At 61.1% G+C, this 21,164-nt stretch overlaps 1 protein-coding gene across 4 annotated transcripts; it reads left to right on the top strand.

The window, feature by feature from the left end:
• Positions 1-943: 943 nt before the first annotated feature.
• TFEB (transcription factor EB) lies at positions 944-20,851 on the top strand. 4 transcript variants are annotated; one of them, XM_077789041.1, is made up of 9 exons: positions 944-1,492; positions 14,388-14,623; positions 14,706-14,969; positions 15,745-15,825; positions 16,821-16,941; positions 17,066-17,122; positions 17,474-17,549; positions 17,651-17,798; positions 18,096-20,851. In XM_077789041.1, exons 2-9 carry the CDS (start codon positions 14,429-14,431, stop codon positions 18,516-18,518), a joined length of 1,365 nt encoding a protein of 454 aa, XP_077645167.1. In that variant the 5' UTR covers positions 944-1,492; positions 14,388-14,428; the 3' UTR covers positions 18,519-20,851. The 4 variants fall into 4 exon arrangements, with proteins under 4 accessions (XP_077645167.1, XP_077645165.1, XP_077645166.1 ...); XM_077789039.1 differs by having other exon boundaries at positions 17,621-17,798; XM_077789040.1 differs by lacking the exon at positions 944-1,492 and adding an exon at positions 5,166-5,260 and having other exon boundaries at positions 17,621-17,798.
• The last annotated feature ends 313 nt before the right edge of the window (positions 20,852-21,164 follow it).

Raw genomic sequence — 21,164 nt, 5'->3', positions numbered from 1 at the left:
AAGCCCCCCATGCCTCGAGGCCATTGCTGCCCCGCCACGGCCACAACCAGATGTAGGGTCGTGGTGCAAGGAGTGGTGGAACCCTGCTGCAAGGAGCTCCACGATCCCCATGTGGTCCCTGTCCACAGGGATGCAGGATCCTGGTGCAAAGAGCTCCAAAATCCCTCTGTGGTCCCAGTCCAAAGGGATGCAGGATCCCAGTGCAAAGAGCTCCACAATTCCTGTGTGATCCCAGTCCAAAGGGATGCAGGATCCTGGTCCAAAGGGATGCAGGATCCCAGTGCAAAGAGCTCCAAAATCCCTCTGTGGTCCCAGTCCAAAGGGATGCAGGATCCTGGTCCAAAGGGATGCAGGATCCCAGTGCAAGGAGCTCCGCGATCCCCATGTGATCCCAGTCCAAAGGGATGCAGGATCCTGGTCCAAAGAGATGGAGGATCCTGGTCCAAAGAGATGCAGGATCCCAGTGCAAGGAGCTCCACAATTCCCGTGTGGTCCCAGTCCAAAGGGATGCAGGACCCTGGTCCAAAGGGATGCAGGATCCCGGTGCAAGGAGCTCCATGATCCCCCTGTGTTCCTGAGGAAAAGGGATGCACCATCCTGGCTCACGGGACCGCACAACCCGAACACAGCGCTGCCTTCACCTCCCACCCCATCCACGTTTTTGGGGTGGAAACACTCACTTTAGGGAAAAAAAACCCAACGTTTTTGGGGAGGACGCGCTCCCGTTTTCAGGGCAGGAAAGCGCCGAGCTCCGGCCGGGCCGGGCGGGGACTACAAGTCCCGGCAGGCGCGGCTGCCGCTCCCGGCGTGCCCGGGGCCGGCGGAGCGCGGCGAGGGCAGCGGAACGGGCCGGGCCGCGCCGGGCCGGGCGGGCGCTGCTGCTGCCCTCCCTCGGCACGGGGCCGAGCCGGGCCGAGCCGAGCCCCGCCGGGCCGAGCCGAGCCCCGCCGGGCCGGACTGCGCCGAGCCCAGCCGAGGAGTTCAGCCGGACCGTGCCGAGCCGAGCCGGGCCGAGCCGAGCCAAACCGGGCCGGACTGCGCTGAGCCGAGCCGAGGAGCCCCACCGGACTGTGCCGAGCCCAACCGGGCCGAGCCGAGCCGAGTGGGGCCGAACTGAGCCGAGCCCGGCCGAGGAGTGCAGTCGGACCGTGCCGAGCCCAACCGGGCCGGACTGCGCTGAGCCGAACCGAGGAGCCCAACCGGACTGTGCCGAGCCCAACCGGGCCGAGCCGAGCCCCACCGGGCCGGACTGCGCTGAGCCGAGCCGAGGAGTTCAGCCGGACCGTGCCGAGCCGAGCCGAGCCGAGCGGGGCCGAACTGAGCCGAGGAGCCGAACCGAGCGAGGCCGAACCGACCCGAGCGGGGCCGAACTGAGCTGAGCAGAGCCGAGGGGCCGAACCGAGCCGAGCCGAGAGCAGCCGAGCGAGGCCGAAGAGACCCGAGCGGAGCCGAGCGGAGCCGAACCCCTTCGTGTCCTCCCCGTTCCCCTGCGGTGAGTGCGGGCCGGGGGTCCCGGGGGTCCCCGGGCCGGGGGGGGCTCGGCAGCCGCGCAGCGGAGCCCCCTCGGCTCGGAGCCCACTTTTGGGGGGGTTTTGGGGTGCTCCCCCCTGTCCTGCGCCATCCCGGGGCGCTTTGAACTCGTAGTTGCTTTTTTTCGCCCTTATTTTGTGTAAATAATCGTTTCCCCCCCCAAATCCGCGCCTCCCTCGCCCCCGGCAGCGGCCCCCCGGAGGCTCCAGCGCGGCCGCTGCGGGGCGAGGGGGTTTTGGGGGTCTCCAGCAGCTCGTCCCGGCGCCTCCTCCCAAAATCCGGTGGTCCCGGGGGGTGCGAGCCCCCCGGCAGCTCGGGGGGAACAGCTCGAGTCGCCTTTCCCATCGGGAACCCCCCCGAACACGGTGCGCCACGCGTGGGGAAACTGAGGCACGGATGCTTCGGGGCACCCGGGGGGTCCCTGGCACCCCCCGGTTTGGGGGACGCAAAGTGGAGAGCCCTTTTGGGGTGTGAAATGATGGGAAAATTGGGATCCCTCGTGTCACACGGCTTTTTTGGGGGGTCACCAAGAGGGTACGCAGCGTGTCCCCCCGGCCTCTCCCAGGAAATTTGGGGAGGGAATAGAGGGGCTGCCCCGAACCTTCAGCCACCGATTAATTACATTCACGAATTAATTGCGAGGCAGGAAAAGATTACGCAGCCCTCCAGAGCTTGGGAGCAGTCAGATGATGGGGGAAATTTCCTTAAAAAAAAGAACAAAAACAAAAACACACACAAAAAAAAAAAAAAAAAAAAAAAAAAAAGAAACACGAAGAAAATCTGGTGGTTATTGTGCTGGTGTAAGATAAATAAATAAGCCGGTGCGAGTCCGGGGAAAGCAGGGCTCGTTTCCAGGAATCCCAGCGCTTGGGGCACGGGGGGGAGTTGGTGTTTTTTATATAACAGAGTCCGGCAGGCAGCGAAGGGAGGGTTTGGGGGGGTTATTTTTTCTTTTCCCCCCCCTTCCTCTGTACTTCCCTGCCATGTTTGCTTGGCTTCATGCACGGCTGCTCCGGCCCGAGCTGCCCATGGAGCTGGTTTCTCCCAGCCTGCGCTCGCTCACCTGCTGCAGGAGGCATCCAGCGTGCCAAACCGAGCTGGGGAGCGCTGGGGATTTGGGATTTGGGGTGCCTGGGTTTGGGGGAACACCCAGATTGGATTTGGGGGGGGGGGGTCAGACCAGCAGGTGCTTTTGCGAGGGATGCTGGCTTGGCTTCCCGAAGGATGCTGGCTTCGCTTCCCGAGGGATGTTGGCTTGGCTTCCCGAGGGATGCCGGCCCCGCGTGGTTTTTGTGGGTTTTTTTGTGGTTTTTGTGTTGTTTTCCGAGGGATGCCGGCCCCTGCCTGCCCGACCTTATCAGTAGGAAACTGCGAGCTGTGCCGGGGTGGAGCTGGCTGCAGCGGGGCCATCCAGCATCCGGGTGTTTGGGATGGAGCCGTGATTTTATTGCTTATCCCAGCCAGGGATTTTATTGCTTTTTCCGCGCTTCGTGGGCGCCCAGCGTGTTCCTGGTCCCCCCCCTGCCCTGCCCTGGCTTCCCTGTTTGCCTGGAAGTGCTGCGGGAAATGGGAAGAGCCCCTTGGGATGATGTGGTGGGACATGCCCAGGGCTGAGGGTGGGGTGGCCTGAAAACAAACTGGGAAATGGGGCTGGGGAGGCCACGCTGGGGGTGTCCCCCCCGAAAAACCCACAGTGGTGAGGGGAAAAACATCCTCGTGTACCCCACAAAAAATGCACAGTGCTGAGGGGAAAAAGGTCCTCGTGTGCCCCACAAAAAATCCACAGTGGTGAGGGGAAAAAGGTCCTTATGTGCCCCCCGAAAAATCCACAGTGGTGAGGGGAAAAACATCCTTGTGTCCCCCCCGAAAAACCCACAGTGGTGAGGGGAAAAGCGTCCTCGTGTCCCCCACAAAAAATGCACAGTGGTGGGGAAAAACATCCTCGTGTCCTGGAGTGCTGAGGGTGTCCCCCCAAAAAATCCACAGTGCTGAGGGAAAAACATCCTCGTGTCCCCCCTAAAAAACCCACAGTGCTGAGGGGAAAAACATCCTCGTGTTCCCCCCAAAAAATCCACAGTGGTGAGGAAAAACACATCCTCGTGTCCTGGAGTGCCGGGGTCTGATGTGATGGGATCCCACCCCTGGATTGATGTTTCTCCCTTCTTCCTCGGGATGTAGATGGCAGGGATGGAACTGCCACATGCCCGTCCCCTCTGTGGGGACAGAAACTCCCATCTGGAGATTTTGGGGTGGCTTTAGAGGGCACCTCGAGCTGGGCTCGCCTCAGGGGAGCTGTTTTGTAAGTTTTGGGGTTATCCCATATCCCGGACAAAGGGGAAGTGGCCAGGGGCCAGCAGCAGTGTCCTGGGCGTGGGGCTGGCAGTGCCACCACATGTTCCCTGTGGCTGCTGGTGGCAGCTCTGTGACAACTTCCCAGAGCCCTGGTTGCTGTGAGGGATCCCGGGAGGATCCCAGGGGCATCCCAGGAGCATCCCAGGAGCATCCCAGGAGGATCCCAGGGAGCCAGCGCTGGGTGTTTGACCACCCCAGCTGTGCTGTCACCGCCCTGTGGTGGCCTTCCCGTGGTGGCACCACCTCCATGAGCTTTTTCAAGCTGAGTGGGTTCCCTGATGTGGAATTCCCAGGAATTCCATCTTTTCTTCCTCTCGAGCTCCGGTGGCTCTTCCCTCACCCCTTCCAAATTCCTGTCCCTCCTCCTGGCACTTGCCTTGTGCTTGGAGCAGGTTTTCCCTGCGGATCTGCCTGTGCATCGGGGTTCCCTGAGGTGGAATTCCCAGGAATTCCCAGGATGGGGAGTCCTGGATGAGCTCTGGGTGCTGCTCCTCACCTTCCTGGGAGGCTGAGGAAACCGGGAGTGGGGGATGCTCCATCTCCGGAGGCCCAGGGACAGTTCTGGGGGTTTTTTTGGGGAGGGGGGTGCTGCAGGAGCGCTGGGATGGGCACCGTGGGATGATTTGCAGCGGGTGCTGGGTGGGATCACCTGGCCGGGCTCACCTGGGAAGGGTTCAAGGTCTCCCCAAATGTCCCTGCGGGTTGTGCCACCTTATCTTTAAAGCCTCTTCTAGGAATTGCCCCCGGAGTTTTGTCACCTTTCCTCGGAGCGCTTTTGGCTCCAGACAACCTCCCCACACCCTGAGCTCTGCCTGGCTCCCCTCCTTTGGATAAATGGGTGCAAATTCCGGAAAAACCTGAAACTCCCGGCCAGGGGGGGTTCCTGGAGCCCCAGGAACAAGCGAGGGCAGCAGCGCTGGCTCCTGCCCAAGGATGTGCCCTGGGGATTTTGGGGCTGGGAATATTCTGGAGGAAATGAGGGAAGAAAGGGGGCTGCATCCACCCTGGCACACACTGTCCAGCATTTCCCCGCTGCCAGGTGATTTTGGGGCTGGGAATATTCTGGAGGAAATGAGGGAGGAAAGGGGGCTGCATCCACCCTGGCACACACTGTCCAGCATTTCCCCGCTGCCAGGTGAGGAGGGAGCTGGGTGCCAGTTGAGCATTTTGGATAAATTCGGGGCAGGCGAAGGAGAAATCCCAAAAAAAACCCCTCTGGGCTCCTGCAGGGCTCCGAGCAGAGCGACGTGCCCGGGAGAGGTGCCAGGCCAGGGGCTGGGCTGGCAGCGGGGGCTCCGAGGGAGCAGTTTGACCTTCAGGGAGCAGGAAAGCCGAGCCTGGCAGCGAGGAGGGCACAGCACAAACCCCTCCGGAGCGGGTGAGCAGCGCCGGGCACGGCAGGCGATGCCAGGGGGGCAAGGCAGGGGCTGTCCCAAATTTGTTTAATCCTGAAGCTGTCGGCCCTGGTTACACAAGCTCTGCCTCCGCCGAGCTGGACAGGGAGTATTTATAAATATTTATAAATATTACCTCCTTGCAGCAGCATGGAGCCCCGAGGGAGGGATGGAGGCGGCGCTGGGAGTGCCTCTGGCACGGGGAGGGTGGCAGGGGGTGGCCGCTGTCACCTTGTGCTGGGGGCAGGTGGCACCCTGGGCTTGGGGTGCCCGGAGCTCCTGGGCTGGTTCTGGTGCCAGTTTATGGGTGTTTTCTCCCTGTTTTATGGGATGATTTCTGCCCCTTTTCTTGGATGATATCTCCCCACTTCATGGGTGGTTTCTCTCCACTTTCTGGGATGATTTCTGTCCCTTTTCTGGGATAATTTCTCCCCCCTTTCTTGGATGATTTCTGCCCCCTTTCTGGGATGATTTCTCCCCACTTTCTGGGATGATTTCTGCCCCCTTTCTGGGATGATTTCTGCCCACTTTCTGGGATGATTTCTCCCCCCTTTCTGGGATGATTTCTGCCCACTTTCTGGGATGATTTCTCCCCACTTTATGGGTAGTTTCTCTCCAATTTCTGGGATGATTTCTCCCCCCTTTCTGGGATAATTTCTTCCCACTTTATGGAATGTTTTCTGCCCCTTTTCTGGGATGATTTCTGCTCCCTTTCTGGGATAATTTCTCCCCACTTTCTGGCATGATTTCTCCCCCTTTCCTGGGATGGTTTCTAGGATTTTGGAGCGGGTGTGGTGTCTGGGCTGGATCCCAGGTCCTGCCAGTTCCCCCGATTGCTCATTTATGCGCTTATTTCAAAAGGCCAACACCCAAATCGCCCGGAGTGACCCCGGGCCAGGGTTTTCCTTTTTCTTTGCCGGGATGTGCAGCAGGACCTGGAGCCCGTGTGTCCCTCCCAAGGTCACCGGGTCCCCTCCTGTGTCGCGATTAATCACCGGGCTGGTGCCGGAGCCCATCCTCCTGCCTGTTCACACTTTTATTTTTAATTGCTGCCGTGGAGGGGGCAGGGGCTGCGAATTCCCAGCCGGGTCAGTCGGACAGGGATGTTTCCAGCAGGGCTCTGCCCGGCTTTGGAGGGTCTGGCCCCTCTGTTTGGGGGGTCCCGGGGGTCCCCCTGCCTCTCCAACCCTGCTGGGTGATGCTCAGCAGCCATCCCTTAGCTGTGTGGGTTTTTTGGGGGTAAAAGAGACGATTTTTTGGGATGGAGAGACACCAGAACAAGGCTGTGTGTGTGTTATTAACCCCTTAATAGCTGCCAAGCCTAGTGTGCTCTCCTTCCCACACCTTGCCACCACCAAGGGAAAGGTTTTTTACGGACCCTGGTGATTCACTGACACAAAGGACACCAAGCAGAGCCTGATGCTGCTCCCTCCACCCATTCCCTGACCCCTGCTGGGTGGGCCAGGCTTACCTGGCTGTTTGGGGCCAGCCCTGTTCATGTTTTTTCCCCGTGTGGGATCCCTCGGTGTTTAACGCCGGGCAGGGAAAACATTTGGGAAAACATTTGGCCTCTGACCCAGCGCCTGTTAACAACGTCCCCCTGCACGTTGCTGACATGCCGGGGCTAAAAACAGTCCTGGTGACTCAGTGCCTGTCAACTGACCCCGGCCTGGCTCTGCCAAGCCCCTCCTCTGCCTGCTCCTTGTGCCTCGCAGGGCTGGCAGTGTGGGCAAGGGAGGGCTGGGAGTGTGGGGAAGGGCTGGCAGTGTGGGGAAGGGCTGGCAGTGTGGGCAAGGGAGGGCTGGGAGTGTGGGGAAGGAGCTTCTGAGTGGGGCTGGGGTGGGTCCCAGGGGTCACAGGAGTTCTGCCCCACACAGCTCCAGGGTGGAAGGAACCTTTGGATGGGGCTGGGATGGTTTCCAGGGGTCCCAGGAGTTCTGCCCCACACAGCTCCAGGGTGGAAGGAACCTTTGGGTGGGGCTGGGATGGTTCCCAGGGGTCTCAAGAGCTCTGCCCCACACAGATCCAGGGTGGAAGGAACCTTTGGATGGGGTTGGAATGGTTCCCAGGGGTCCCTGAGCTCACCACCCAAGGATCCCCACACAGCTCCAGGGTGGAAGGAGCCTCTGGATGGAGCTGGGATGATTCCCAGGGGTCCCCACACAGCTCCAGGGTGGGTGATGCTCTCCCCATCCCACATTGCTGCTCTCTGGGGTTGGAAACGGGCTTTTCCTGCTGTTTTCCCACCCTGCTCCATCCCAGAGGCTGGGTGGGCTCTCCGGAGCCTCTGGCCGGTGTCGCTGTAGGCTCAGGGCGCCCATGGGTGGCCCTACTGCCAGGTTTGCCCATCCGTGGGGAGGGGTCCTGCAGGAAACCCCTGTCCTGCTGCCCACCGTGGGCATCCCCAGGAGCTGAGCCAAGCCCTGGCACCGAGGGTGCCCTGTCAGGCCATCGGTCACCCCGAGGTGGCCTTGCCAGGCTGGGTGGGTGCCCCAGGGGCTGGTCCCAGCCGGGCAGGGCCTGGCCTGGCTCTGCCTGTCCCCGGAGGGAGCACAGGGATGTGGGGCAGAGCACCTCGGGGTGTCCCCAGCACTGTCACACAGGTGTCCCTGTGGCATTGCCACCCAGCTGGGAGCTCTTCAGGGATCCCAGGCACTGCTGAGCTGTGATCACAGCGCTGGGGGACCTCAAAGCTCAGCTCATTCCACGGGCAGGGACACTGAGGTGGTTCCAAACCCCGTCCAGCCTGGCCTTGGATGCTCCCAGGGATCCAGGGAATTCCATCCCTGCTCCCCCCACCCTCCCAGGGCACAATTCCTTCCCAATATCCCAATATTCCTTATCCAATATCCATCCCTGCCCTCTGGCAGTGGGAGCCATTCCCCTTTGTCCTGGCATTCCAGTCCCTTTTCTCTCTCCATCTTTCCTGTCAGCTCCCCCAGCTTTGCCTTTTCCAGCCTCTTTTCCACCTGTAATTCGGTGCAGAGGGTGAGGGGTCCCTGCCACATCCCCTGGAGTGACAAGGGACAGCTTTTGCCCCCCTGCATTCACAGGGGTGTCCCCAGGGGAGCACAGCCAGCCCTGTCCCCTGGCCCCGCTGGCAGTGGCTGCTTCAGTGTTTTCCTTTTTCTCAGCCCTGTTGCTCCTGTGCTGCAGTGACAAAAAAAAAAAAAAAAAAAAAAAAACCAAAAAAACCCAAAACCAAGCAGGTTTGAAGGAGTTTTTTTTTTTTTGCAACTTCCCCCCGCCCTGCACCCCACGTGGCTGCTGAAAATGAGGAACATGAGGCTGGCCCCGAGAGAGGGGGAGCTGTGACCTGGTGGCCCTGGCACCTCCAGGGTCCCCAAACCCCTCTGTGACCTGGTGGCACCTGCAGGGTCCCCAAACCTCTCTGTGACCCCCTGGCACCTGCAGGGTCCCCAAACCCTGTGTGACCTGGTGGCACTTGCAGTGTCCCCAAACCCTGTGTGACCTGGTGGTACCTGCAGTGTCCCCAAACCCTCTGTGACCTGAAACCTGCAGTGTCCCCAAACCCTGTGTGACCTGGTGGCACTTGCAGTGTCCCCAAACCCTGTGTGACCTGGTGGTACCTGCAGTGTCCCCAAACCCTCTGTGACCTGAAACCTGCAGTGTCCCCAAACCCTGTGTGACCTGGTGGCATCTGCAGGGTCCCCAAACCCCTCTGTGACCTCCTGGCCACTTGCAGTGTCCCCAAACCCTGTGTGACCTGGTGGTACCTGCAGTGTCCCCAAACCCTCTGTGACCTGAAACCTGCAGGGTCCCCAAACCCCTCTGGCACCTGCAGGGTCCCCAAACCCCTCTGTGACCTCCTGGCCACTTGCAGTGTCCCCAAACCCTGTGTGACCTGGTGGCATCTGCAGGGTCCCCAAACCCCTCTGTGACCTGAAACCTGCAGGGTCCCCAAACCCCTCTGGCACCTGCAGGGTCCCCAAACCCCTCTGTGACCTGCTGGCCCCTGCAGTGTCCCCCAGCCCCCCTGCTCTGCACCCCAGCCCCGCTGTCCCCTGTCCCCACACAGCAGGGTGGCAGCAGAGCCCGTCCCCAGGCTGGGACACGCCTGGGCTGGCTCTGTGGTGTGTGATGAGGTGACAGCTCGGTGACATCAGAGCAAACCCTGGGCTGGGGTCCCTGGTGTCCCTCCGTGCCACCCCCTGTCCCTCCCCAGCCCGGTTTGGGAACGAAACCCACGGAAGGAAGGGAGGGAGGAGGAGGAGGAGGAGGAGGAAGGGGAGGCCGGGCCGGGCGAGCAGCAGAGCTGGTTTCACTTCTTTCTTCTCCTTTTCCTTCTCGCTGCCCCTCGGTGCCAGCCCAGAGGGGCTCTGGGTGGGCACAAGGTCCCTGCCCTGTCCCCAGGGTCCCCACTCCTGCCTGGAGCTGCTGATGGGATTTTCCACTCCTGAACGGCCCCGGTGGAGCGGGGAATGAAACACAGGAGGGGCGGAGGTGGCTACAGTGACTGGGGGTCTCACAGGGGTGGCAGGAGGCGTGTGGCACTCAGGGGTGGCACTCGGGTGGCAGGAGGCGTGTGGCACTCAGGGGTGGCAGGAGGCGTGTGGCACTCGCAGGGGTGCCCGGTGCCACCTCCCCTGGCAGGGTAAGGCGATCCCCGGGCTGAATCTGGAATTTGCCCCGGGGCAGTTTGGGTTTCTCGGCCAAACCTGAGCCTGGGGACACACCTGGGCCTGGGGACACACCTGGGCCTGGGGACACGGCTGTGGCTCCTGCGGGTGGGGTGTCCCTTCAGTGGCACCCGGGCAGTGGCTCTGTCACCAGCCTGGCCCCCGGGCATCGAGGGGGGGTGTCCCCTCAGGTATCCCCTCAGGTGTCCCCTCAGGTGTCCCTGCAGGTGTCCCCTGAGGTGTCCCCATAGATGTCCCCAAAGGTGTCCCCTCAGGTGTCCCTGCAGGTGTCCCCATAGATGTCCCCGCAGATGTCCCCATAGATGTCCTTGCAGATGTCCCCACACCACCAGTGGCTGTCACAGCCCCGCAGGGCTGGGGGACAGCTCGGGGCTCTGTGCAGTGCTGGGGGGGCTGCAGCAGCTCTGGGGACCCTCCAGCTGGAGCCACCACCAGTGCCACCATCAGGGCCACCACCAGTGCCACCATCAGGGCCACCGCCAGTGCCACCATCTGGGCCTTGGGTTCTTGCTGGTACAACAGCCCGGAGGGAAACTGAGGAAAGGCCAGAAATAAGCGGGTGCTGAGCAGCAGCGCAGACATTTTTTGGGAGATGCATTCCCTGGCTCCAGCCCTGCCCTGGCGCTGGGGGTGCTGCTGGAGAACTTCTCCTGTGCTCCTCCGGGCTGGAAAAGCGGAGTCAGCTCTGGAGAGGAGCTGGGATCATCCGGATTTTCCCTGATTTTCCACCCCTCCGTCCCCTTCCCAACTGCTCTGTCTCCCACTCCAGGCGTCCCACCAGGATGAGCCTGGGAAACCTCTCCTGATTTTTCTATCTCCCCACCCTTGTTCCCTCCCTCTCCTGCCCCTCCAGCTTCTTCAAAGGGTTCCCAGCTGTCCTCAAAGGGGGGAAAAAGCTGGAGAATTGATTTTTTTGTGGGTGTTGCAGCCTCCATGGACAAGGCTAGCCTGGGCTCTCCCAGTAAGAACCAGTCTGGAGCTCCCACTGGTGCTGGGATCGCTCTGGTTCAGTGGGAGAACCACGGGGTGCCCTCCCAGGAATTACAGGCCAGAGCTGCCATTCCCCATGGATCAGGGGAGGCTGGGATGTGTCCCCAGGGTGGGACGTGGGCCCATGTCCCCGTCCTGTCCCTCTGCCGCCCTCCTGCCGGGGCTGACTCAGAGCGAAAGCAGAAGCTGCTCAGCATTTTGGGGGCTGGGGGGGAAGCCGAGCAGAACCAAAGGGGTTATTTTAAACCTGACCTGATTTCCCCACCCTTCCTCACCCTCATCCTCACTTCTGCAGCTCTTCTCGGGAGCTTTTGCCTCTCCCACCCACATTTTTTGGGGGGCTCCTGCAGCCGGGCTGGGTGGTGGCAGGGGGGCCAGCAGGGCTCAGTGGGTGCTGTGTTGTGGGTGGCTGTGCCTTGGCACCCTTCCTGTGACACCCACGGGTGCCAGCCCTTCTCCCTCGCCCTTCCCTTCATGTTTGGGGTTGTGCATCCCCCGTGGGCATCAGCCGTGGGTTCCCTCCTTCATTCAGCCTTGGTTTGGGGTTGTGCATCCCCCGTGGGCATCAGCCTGGGTTTCCCCCGTAATTCAGCCTTGGTTTGGGGTTGTGCATCCCCCGTGGGCATCAGCCTGGGTTTCCCCCGTAATTCAGCCTTGTTGCATCCTCCGGGGGCTCTCGCTGGGGTCTTCTCCGGGGTTCCATTTCTCATCCCTCCAGGGCTGTTGGCGCATCCCCGGCTCCGGGCTCCCATCCCCCTGGGGCCACCCACCGTGGCTCATTAATTCCCTTCCCCTGGATGCTCAGTAGCTGCTCTGGAGCGCTGTCAGCCTTTGCCGCTGCCTTGATTTCGTTTCCCCTCCGGGGAAGGCGCGGCACCGGCTCCGGGTGGCTGCCTAGGCGCCTCCGTCCCTGAGCTCGCATTGAGCAGCAAAACCCTCCGGATTTCTCTGTTCCCCTCCCTGCCCCTTCCCCTCGCAGCTTCTCCTTTGCCTCCGGTGCGGGGATGCGCGGGTGATGCTGTGAGGATGCATGGGGTGATGCTGCGGGCATGCACGGGGTGATGCTGCTGTGAGGATGCATGGGGTGATGCTGCAAGGGTGCAGGGGGTGATGCTGCAAGGGTCCATGGGGTGATGCTGCAAGGGTGCACGGGATGATGCTGTGAGGGTGCATGGGGTGATGCTGTGAGGATGCACGGGGTGATGCTGCAAGGGTGCATAGGGTGATGCTGCTGCAAGGATGCACATGATGCTGCTGCTGTGAGGATGCACGGGATGATGCTGTGAGAATGCACGGGGTGATGCTGTGAGGATGCACGGGGTGATGCTGCAAGGGTGCACAGGATGCTGCTGCAGGGATACACAGGATGCTGCTGCTGTGAGGATGCACGGGGTGATGCTGTGAGGATGCACGGGGTGATGCTGCGAGGATGCACGGGGTGATGCTGCTGCGAGGATGCACATGGTGCTGCTACTGTGAGGATGCACGGGGTGATGCTGTGAGGATGCACGGGGTGATGCTGTGAGGATGCACGGGGTGATGCTGTGAGGATGCACGGGGTGATGCTGTGAGGATGCACAGGATGCTGTTGCTGTGAGGATGCACGGGGTGATGCTGTGAGGATGCACGGGGTGATGCTGCGAGGATGCACGGGGTGATGCTGTGAGGATGCACGGGGTGATGCTGTGAGGATGCACGGGGTGATGCTGTGAGGATGCACAGGATGCTGTTGCTGTGAGGATGCACGGGGTGATGCTGTGAGGATGCACGGGGTGATGCTGTGAGGATGCACAGGATGCTGTTGCTGCTGCGCTCCGGAGCCCCGCAGCACCTCCCACATCCCATCCCCGCGTGGGAAATCGGCTCCGTGGAGATCCCCGGGGGCTGGGGCGGCTCCCCGAGCCCCGGCATCCCCCACCCTCCGCCGTCCCCTTTGTCCCGGGGAACAAGGGCCGCTCTGTGCCGGGCGCGGTGCCCCCGTGCCCGCGCTGGCGTGCGGCTCCCGCACAGAGCCCGCCTTGTTCGCCCCGCGCCCGGGCCGGGCTTTGCTTCCAGCTGCCCCCGGCTCCTGGCACCCGCCGGGCCTTTTCTTCCTGCCCTGCCCTCGCTTTCTCTTTCCCTTTCGCTCCCGGGCTCGTTCTGGGCTCTGCCGAGTTTGGGAAGTGGCTCCGGGGTGAGTGCGCGGTGCTCCATGGGGGTTCCCGTCCTGCCAGATCCTAATCTCCCTCCTCTCCTTGTCAATCCCAGCTCTGGCCACCCTTCCTCATCCCCATCCTCATCGTCCTCATCCCCGTCCCCATCCTCATCCTCATCCTCATCCTCATCCTCATCCCCATCCTCATCCCCATCCTCATCCTCATCCGAGAGTTTCCCTTCTCTAGAGCTTCCTGGGGGTGCTTTTGAATTCTCATCCCGGTTTTCTGTAAGGACACAGCTGGCAGGGGGTTGGGGGGGTCTCACAGCCAGGTTGGGTGGTGGGGACCAGGTCCTCCTGCTGCGTGACAGGAGCAGAGCCATGCAGCCAGCCCTGGGGTGATCCTTCTTAGTCACGAGCTGGTGTGAGCGCTCTGGGATGTCTCTCCGTGCCTCAGTTTCCCTCTCAGTGCCTCAGTTTCCCTCTCCGGGCCTCAGTTTCCCTCTCAGAGCCTCAGTTTCCCTCTCCATGCCTCAGTTTCCCTGTCCGTGCCTCAGTTTTCCTTTCCGTGCCTCAGTTTCCCTCTCAGTGCCTCAGTTTCCCTCTGTGTGCCTCAGTTTCCCTCTCAGTGCCTCAGTTTCCCTCTCAGTGCCTCAGTTTCCCTGTCGGTGCATCAGTTTCCCTCTCAGTGCCTCAGTTTCCCTCTCCATGCCTCAGTTTCCCTCTCCGTGCCTCAGTTTTCCTTTCCGTGCCTCAGTTTCCCTCTCAGTGCCTCAGTTTCCCTCTGTGTGCCTCAGTGTCCCTCTCGGTGCCTCAGTTTCCCTCTCCGTGCCTCAGTTTTCCTTTCCGTGCCTCAGTTTCCCTCTCAGTGCCTCAGTTTCCCTCTGTGTGCCTCAGTGTCCCTCTCCATGCCTCAGTTTCCCTGTCGGTGCATCAATTTCCCTCTCAGTGCCTCAGTTTTCCTCTCCATGCCTCAGTTTCCGTGTCGGTGCATCAGTTTCCCTCTCAGTGCCTCAGTTTCCGTGCCTCAGTTTCCCTCTCGGTGCCTCAGTTTCCGTGCCTCAGTTTCCCTCTTTGTGCCTCAGTTTCCCTCTGGTGCCTCGTTTTCCCTCTCCATGCCTCGTTTTCCCTCTCCATGCCTTGTTTTCCCTCTCCATGCCTCAGTTTCCCTCTCGGTGTCTCAGTTTCCCTGTCGGTGCATCAGTTTCCCTCTCAGTGCCTTAGTTTCCATGCCTCAGTTTCCCTCTCGGTGCCTCAGTTTCCCTCTGGTGCCTCGGTTTCCCCGCCGCGCGGGGCCGTGGCTGACGCGCCGTGTCCTCCCGGCAGGGCGAGCCTGGTGCCGGCGGCCGCCCGCCCCGCGCGCCGCCATGGCGTCGCGCATCGGGCTGCGGATGGAGCTGATGAAGCAGCAGGCGCAGCAGGAGGCGGAGCGGGAGCGGGCGCAGCAGCAGATGATGATGAGCTACATGCAGCAGCAGCGCATGCCCGCGGCCTCCAGCCCCGCCATCAACACCCCCGTCCACTTCCAGTCCCCACCGCCCGTGCCCGGAGAGGTCCTCAAGGTACCCCGGTGTCCCCCCAACCCCACCCCACGCGGCTCTGGGACAACCCACGGGCGTCCCTGACCGGGTTTTGTCCCCGCAGGTGCAGTCCTACCTGGAGAACCCCACCAGCTACCACCTGCAGAAGTCCCGGGACAAGAAGGTGCAGGCGTATCTCTCCGAAACCTACGGGAACAAGTTCGCTGCCCACGTCAGCCCCGCCAGCCACTCTCCCAAGCCGCCCCCGGCCGCGTCCCCCGGCGGCGGCGGCGTCCGGCCCGGCCACGTCCTGTCCTCCTCGGCGGGCAACAGCGCTCCCAACAGCCCCATGGCCATGCTCAACATCGGCTCCAACCCCGAGCGTGAGGTGAGCACCTGGCACCGGGGCGGTGTGAGAATCCCAGCCTTGCTCTGGGGTCCCCATGTGGTGGTGAAATTCCTCCTCCGAGCCGTGATTCCAAAGAAAAACTGCACAGGCTCTTGCTGTTCAGTCTCAAGGCAGTTTATTGTGGGTTATCGAAAAGATTTTCTTCTGGGGCTGCTGTGGTTTGCTCAGAGCTCAGGCAGAGGCACACACACACCCTGACATCCTCTCTGTCTGTGTCTTTTTCTCCCTCCACCCAGGGCTGCTGCTATCTTTTATATGATATATTACATATTACATGTTTATGGTTTTCCCCCAATACCTACTACCTGTATTACCAAGTGTTTTTCTACTCTAAACCAATTTGTGAGTGCCAACATCACCAGGAACATGGAGGTGAGGAAGAAGAAGGAGGAAGAACAGGATCAGCCCACTTTCCTCCATCTTAGAACTTCTGACCCCCATGCACAAAGTAAAAACCCCTCCTGTACAGGTGCTAAAACCCCCCTGTACAATACTAAAAAAATTTCTCCTCTGTTTTGTAACTACTTTTACTATCCTATCGAACCCTTTGTGACTGCTTGTTCCACCTCCAAAGTTGGTAACTCATTCCATGGCTCAAACTCAAAATCACAGCTGTTTGCAGCTGCCTGCCAGGGTCTCAAATGCTTCTGACCAAGGCCTGGAACCTCTAAAAATGTCTGAGAGATGTTTCGAGTTCCAACAGCTGGGAAGGGCACAGGAGCCCACGGGCGCTTTTTCCTTTTCTCCCTTTCAGTTTGATGAGGTCATCGATGACATCATGCGCCTGGATGATGTTTTGGGCTACATGAACCCCGAAGTTCACATGCCCAACACGGTGAGTGGAGGGTGGCAGGAAGGGGCTGGACCTGGGGGTGGCACAGACCTGTCCCTGCAGTGACAGAGGTGGCACAGAGGGGACCTGGTGCCACATACCTGCAGCGGTGCCTTGGTGGCAGCTCAAGCCATCTGGGTCCCTGGAGACACCAACACCCACAAGAATCAGTTCTCCAGCTTTTTGTCCTCCTTGAGGACTGGTGGGAACGCTTTGAAAAAATTGGAGAGGTGGGATAGAGTCATGGGGAGGGAACACGGGTGAATGGAGAGATGGAGAGCCAGGGGAGCTTTCCCTGCCAGGAGCTTGGAGCAGTGTCCAGGTCAGATCCGTGTGGCAGCTCGTGCCTCCCAGCGGGGTTCATCCCGCCCAGCCCTTCCCAGATGTGATTCTCCTGCCCTGCTGTAGATGTTGGCCATGGCAGGGGATCAGCTGTGCCCTTTGAAGCCCCTGTTTTCTTTTCTGCTCTGCTGAAAGCTGCTGTAAGGACCTGGGAAGACAATTCCACCAGCCCAGCTGGGCGTGAGCCCGGTGCTCAGTCCTGTGTGGAGCTAACCCAGCCCTGCGTGGAGCTAACCCAGCCCCGTGTGGAGCTAACCCAGCTCCACGTGGAGCTAACCCAGCCCTGCATGGAGCTAACCCAGCCCTGCATGGAGCTAACCCAGCCCTGCATGGAGCTAACCCAGCCCTGCGTGGAGCTAACCCAGTCCTGCGTGGAGCTAACCCAGCCCTGCGTGGAGCTAACCCAGCCCTGCATGGAGCTAACCCAGCCCCAGTGGAGCTAACCCAGCCCCGTGTGGAGCTAACCCAGCCCCGTGTGGAGCTAACCCAGCCCTGCATGGAGCTAACCCAGCCCTGCATGGAGCTAACCCAGCCCCGTGTGGAGCTAACCCAGCCCTGTGTGGAGCTAACCCAGCCCTGTGTGGAGCTAACCCAGCCCCGTGTGGAGCTAACCCAGCCCTGTGTGGAGCTAACCCAGCTGTCCCTCTGCTTTCCAGCTGCCCATGTCCAGCAGCCACATCAATGTCTACAGCGGGGACCCGCAGGTGACGGCGTCGCTCGTTGGTGTCACCAGCAGCTCCTGCCCCGCCGACCTCACCCAGAAGAGAGAACTCACAGGTATGTCCCGGCCCCAGAGCAGGGACAGGAACGGGGCTGTCCCGTCCCCATGGGGGTACGGGGCTGCAGCGCCAGCCCAGGTGCAGCCCTGTCCCCTCTGGGTGACACCGTGGGTCTCTTGCAGATGCCGAGAGCCGAGCCCTGGCCAAAGAGCGCCAGAAGAAAGACAATCACAACCTGAGTGAGTTCAGCTCCTCCTTTCCCTCCCCTGACCCCACAGCCTTTCCCCATCGCTCTTCCTCCTCATTCCCCCTTCCCATCCCGGCTGGCCCTCAGGGAAGCCCCCCCTGATCTCCTCCTTCCTGGCTGTGCACGGCGGGGCACAGAGACACCCTGCTGTCCTCCCGGTGGAGATCAGACCTGCTGGGCCAGGGACGGAGCAGCTTGGCTCCTGAGCTTCCCCACCCCGGGCTCCCCAGTTCCACTGGGGCACGACGGAGGGGTGAGGGACACGAGGGACACGCGGGAGGGACACGGAGCCTCCCCTGCTCCTGCTGCCTCCTCACTTCCATCCCTCTCCTGTCGCCCGCAGTCGAGAGGCGGCGAAGGTTCAACATCAACGACCGCATCAAGGAGCTGGGAATGCTGATCCCCAAAGCCAACGACCTGTACGTACCCTGGGAGCACTGCGGGCTCTTTGGGAGGAGCGGGGGTGAGGGGCCACACTGCTGGCACCCAGCTCCATCCCTTTTTCCATCCCGGGTGACAGGGACGTGCGCTGGAACAAAGGGACAATCCTGAAGGCGTCCGTGGACTACATCAAGAGGATGCAGAAGGACCTGCAGAGGTCCCGGGACCTGGAGAATCACTCGCGGCGCCTGGAGATGGCAAACAAGCAGCTGCTGCTGCGCATCCAGGTGAGCTTCCCCGGGCTCTCCCCTGCCTCTGCCCCAGCCCAGCCCCACCAGCCCCTCACTCCTGCCCCGCTGAGGGCACGGCCGGGGCATCTCCTGCTGGTTTTTGGGCTGGGAAGTCACCAGGAGCATCTTGCGACAACCCCGGTGCGCGAGGCTCGCTGCAGCGCGCTGAGCTCGGCACGGATCACCACGGCTCTTCCAGGGGCTCCTTCCCTGAGGGCTTCTCAGCCCGTGCCACCTCCACACGTGTCCCCGAGCGTGATATCCCCCCAAATCCCCTCTGTGTCCCCTCGGCAGGAGCTGGAGATGCAGGCACGCGTGCACGGGCTGCCCACCTCCTCGCCCTCGGGTGTCAACGTGGCCGAGCTGGCTCAGCAGGTGGTGAAGCAAGAAGCCGGCGGGGACGAGGGGACCCTGGAGCCGCTGCTGCCGCCGCCGGACCCCGAATCGCAGCCGCAGCCGGCGCCGCCCGCGCCGCCCCAGTCTCCCTACCACCAGCTGGACTTTACCCACAGCCTGAGCTTCGAGGACGGCTCCCAGGGTTTTCCAGACAGCGCTTCCTTCCCGTCCCTGTCCAAGAAGGAGCTGGACTTGATGCTGCTGCAGGACACGATGCTGCCCCTGGCCTCTGACCCCTTGTTCTCGGCCATGTCCCCGGAGGCTTCCAAGGGCAGCAGCCGCCGCAGCAGCTTCAGCATGGAGGACGCGGACATGCTGTGAGGGGAGCAGCCGGGGCAGCTCGGCCGGGCCAGCCCCAGGACACCCCTGGCAGGAGGAGCCCGTCCCCCACGCACCGGATCTCCCCTGCAGTTCCTTTCTCTATGCAACCGGGGCTCGGGTCGGGCGCTGCCGTGCCCTTCGCAGCTTCTTTTGGCCAGGAGAGGGGAATGGACCTTGCTGGCTTCGCCGTGGCGCTGGCCTGAGTGCAGATCCCACAGGTCCCTCAGATCCCACAGATCCCACAGGTCACACAGGTCACACAGATCTTACAGGTCCCACAGGTCCCTCAGATCCCACAGATCCCACAGGTCCCTCAGATCCCACAGATCCCACAGGTCCCACAGATCCCACAGATCCCACAGCCTGGCTGCAGATCCCACAGGTCCCTCAGATTTCACAGATCCCACAGGTCCCACAGATCCCACAGATCCTACAGGTCCCACAGGTCCCTCAGATCCCACAGGTCCCTCAGATCCCACAGGTCACACAGATTCCACAGGTCACACAGATCCTACAGATCCCACAGATCCCACAGCCTGGCTGCAGATCCCACAGCCTGGCTGTGGATCCCACAGATCCCACAGATCCTACAGATCCCACAGCCTGGCTGCAGATCCCACAGATCCCACAGCCTGGCTGCAGATCCCTCAGATCCCACAGATCCCACAGATCCTACAGATCCCACAGCCTGGCTGCAGATCTCACAGATCCCACAACCTGGCTGTGGAACCCACAGCCTGGCTGCAGATCCCTCAGATCCCTCAGATCCCACAGCCTGGCAGCGACGTCTGGGCTGCTTTGCCTTTCAGCAGAGCCCTCCTGGCCTCACCCCCTTTCCCCAGAGCCCCCGGGACGATGCTGCCAGCTTGGTGTCCAGTTTGGTGTCCAGCTTGGTGTCCAGCTTGGTGTCCAGTTTGGTGTCCAGCTTGGTGTCCTGCTTGGTGTCCAGCTTGGTGTCTCCTCGCCTTTTCTGGGATCCTTCATCCCCACCAAGCCTTCCCCAGCCCCTGGGTGCTTCCCAGTCCATCCAGCTCCTCCTTGCTGGGAGCACCCACCGCCTCCGGGGTCTCAGGAGGGTGACAAGGCGTTAATTAGCGCCTGTTCATTAAGGGGGTGTTGCCTGCAGGTGGGTGTGGAAGGTCTCCACAACGTCTGGAATTGGAATAGGGGGGTCCATGCTCCACCAACCCCCTGCTGCCACCCCCACCCTGTGGGGCAGCACCCACCACCCCAAAACCTCCAGGCGAGGCTGCCAGGTGACCCCGAGATGTCCCCGGGACACCCCCAGCTCTTCCCTGGCGGGATAAAAGGGTTTTTCACTCCCGTTTTTGGGGATTTTTCTCCCAAGTCCTGCCCCGCGCGTGGGCATGAAGCTGCAAGGAATGGTTTGTGCCCGCTGCCAAGCCCGAGCTGGGAATTTCGGGGGTGCTTTGCTCTTCCCAGTGGCACCAATTTGCTGCAGGGCTCCGTGCTGGGGAGCTGCTTTGGGGTCCCGACTCCCCAGGAGGGAGCTGGGAAGGGCAGGATGGAAAATCCCCCGTGGGTTTAGTGAGGGAGAGGAGGCTGCAGAGGAGATGTCACCCCGTGGTGATTGTCCCCGCCGGGCTGGGGGGTCACTGAGCCCCCCATGCTGGAGCGGGTGTCCTGGGGGCACAGAGCTGCCCCGAGGTGGCAGATTTGGGGTGGGAGGTGGGGACAGCCCCACAGAGGGGTCGATTTGGGGCCGTGAGGGTGCGGGGAAGTGCAGAAGGTGGGGAGGAAGAGGAGGAGGAGCTGGAGCGGGACGGGACCCCAGGGGACACGGGGTGACAGGAGAGGGGCTCCAGGTGCTCACCTGGGGAAGGGTCCAGGGCATCTCCTGGCAGGGCTGAAGGGGCTCCGGGGGGTTCACAGGAGGCCTTGGCACCCTTTGTGTGCTGCCATCAGTGCCTGGAAACACAGTTGTCCCCACCAGGGCCACCCCTGGCCCTGCTGGGGACCCGGGGGCGTGGGAGAGCCACGGCTCTGAGCCCTCCAGAGGGGCTGGGTGGGCGCTCAGGGCACGAAATCCCACGGGAAATTCGGATTATTGTGGCTTCGTGGTGCCCACGGGCAAGGCCCGGCCACTGCTCAGCACGAGATGTCTCCCCTGGCTGTGAGTAAACAGTTGTGGATTATAATTACTGGGTTTTTTTTTTTTTAATCTTTTTGGGAGTTTTGTTTGTTTTTCTTTTTTTTTTTTTTAATGCACTGTGCTCTGATTAAAAAAATTTTACTACTGTTTTATAAATAAATGTATAAAAGAATGAACTGGAATGGAAGAAGAATCATTAAAAATATATTTATTTACAACATCCTGGAGCGTGGCAGCTTCTTCTTTGTCCTGGAGGTTTGGATCAGCAGCACCCTCTGGGTGTTGGGACCTTGGGTCAGGCAAGTTTTGGGGATTCTCCTGCCCAGTGCAAGGAGAAAAAAAAAAAAATTACTTTTTAAAGTGTCCTGCTGAGCCCATGGCTGGCAAAACTTAATCTGCAGCCCCTCAGCCACGTGCCAGGTTCCCACTTCCCTCGGTGCTGGTGTTAAACACACACAGGAGGGGGAAAAAAGCAAGAAAATCCACCTTAAATTAGACTTCCCAGGCTGGAAAATCACAGGGGTTTATCTTGG

Source organism: Lonchura striata, chromosome 30, assembly GCF_046129695.1.
Source record: "Lonchura striata isolate bLonStr1 chromosome 30, bLonStr1.mat, whole genome shotgun sequence".
In the NCBI taxonomy this organism is placed as follows: domain Eukaryota; kingdom Metazoa; phylum Chordata; class Aves; order Passeriformes; family Estrildidae; genus Lonchura; species Lonchura striata.
The sequence above is the reverse complement of the archived record's forward strand: the minus strand, read 5'-3'. Positions and strand labels throughout refer to the sequence as shown.

Excerpts from the sequence above, each read along its gene's own strand:
- TFEB (XM_077789039.1), top strand. The coding sequence starts at position 14,429 with ATGGCGTCGCGCATCGGGCTGCGGATGGAGCTGATGAAGCAGCAGGCG. Across the intron at positions 14,970-15,744 it reads GCTCCAACCCCGAGCGTGAG|TTTGATGAGGTCATCGATGA; the intron begins GTGAGCACCTGG and ends TCTCCCTTTCAG. Across the intron at positions 15,826-16,820 it reads AAGTTCACATGCCCAACACG|CTGCCCATGTCCAGCAGCCA; the intron begins GTGAGTGGAGGG and ends TCTGCTTTCCAG.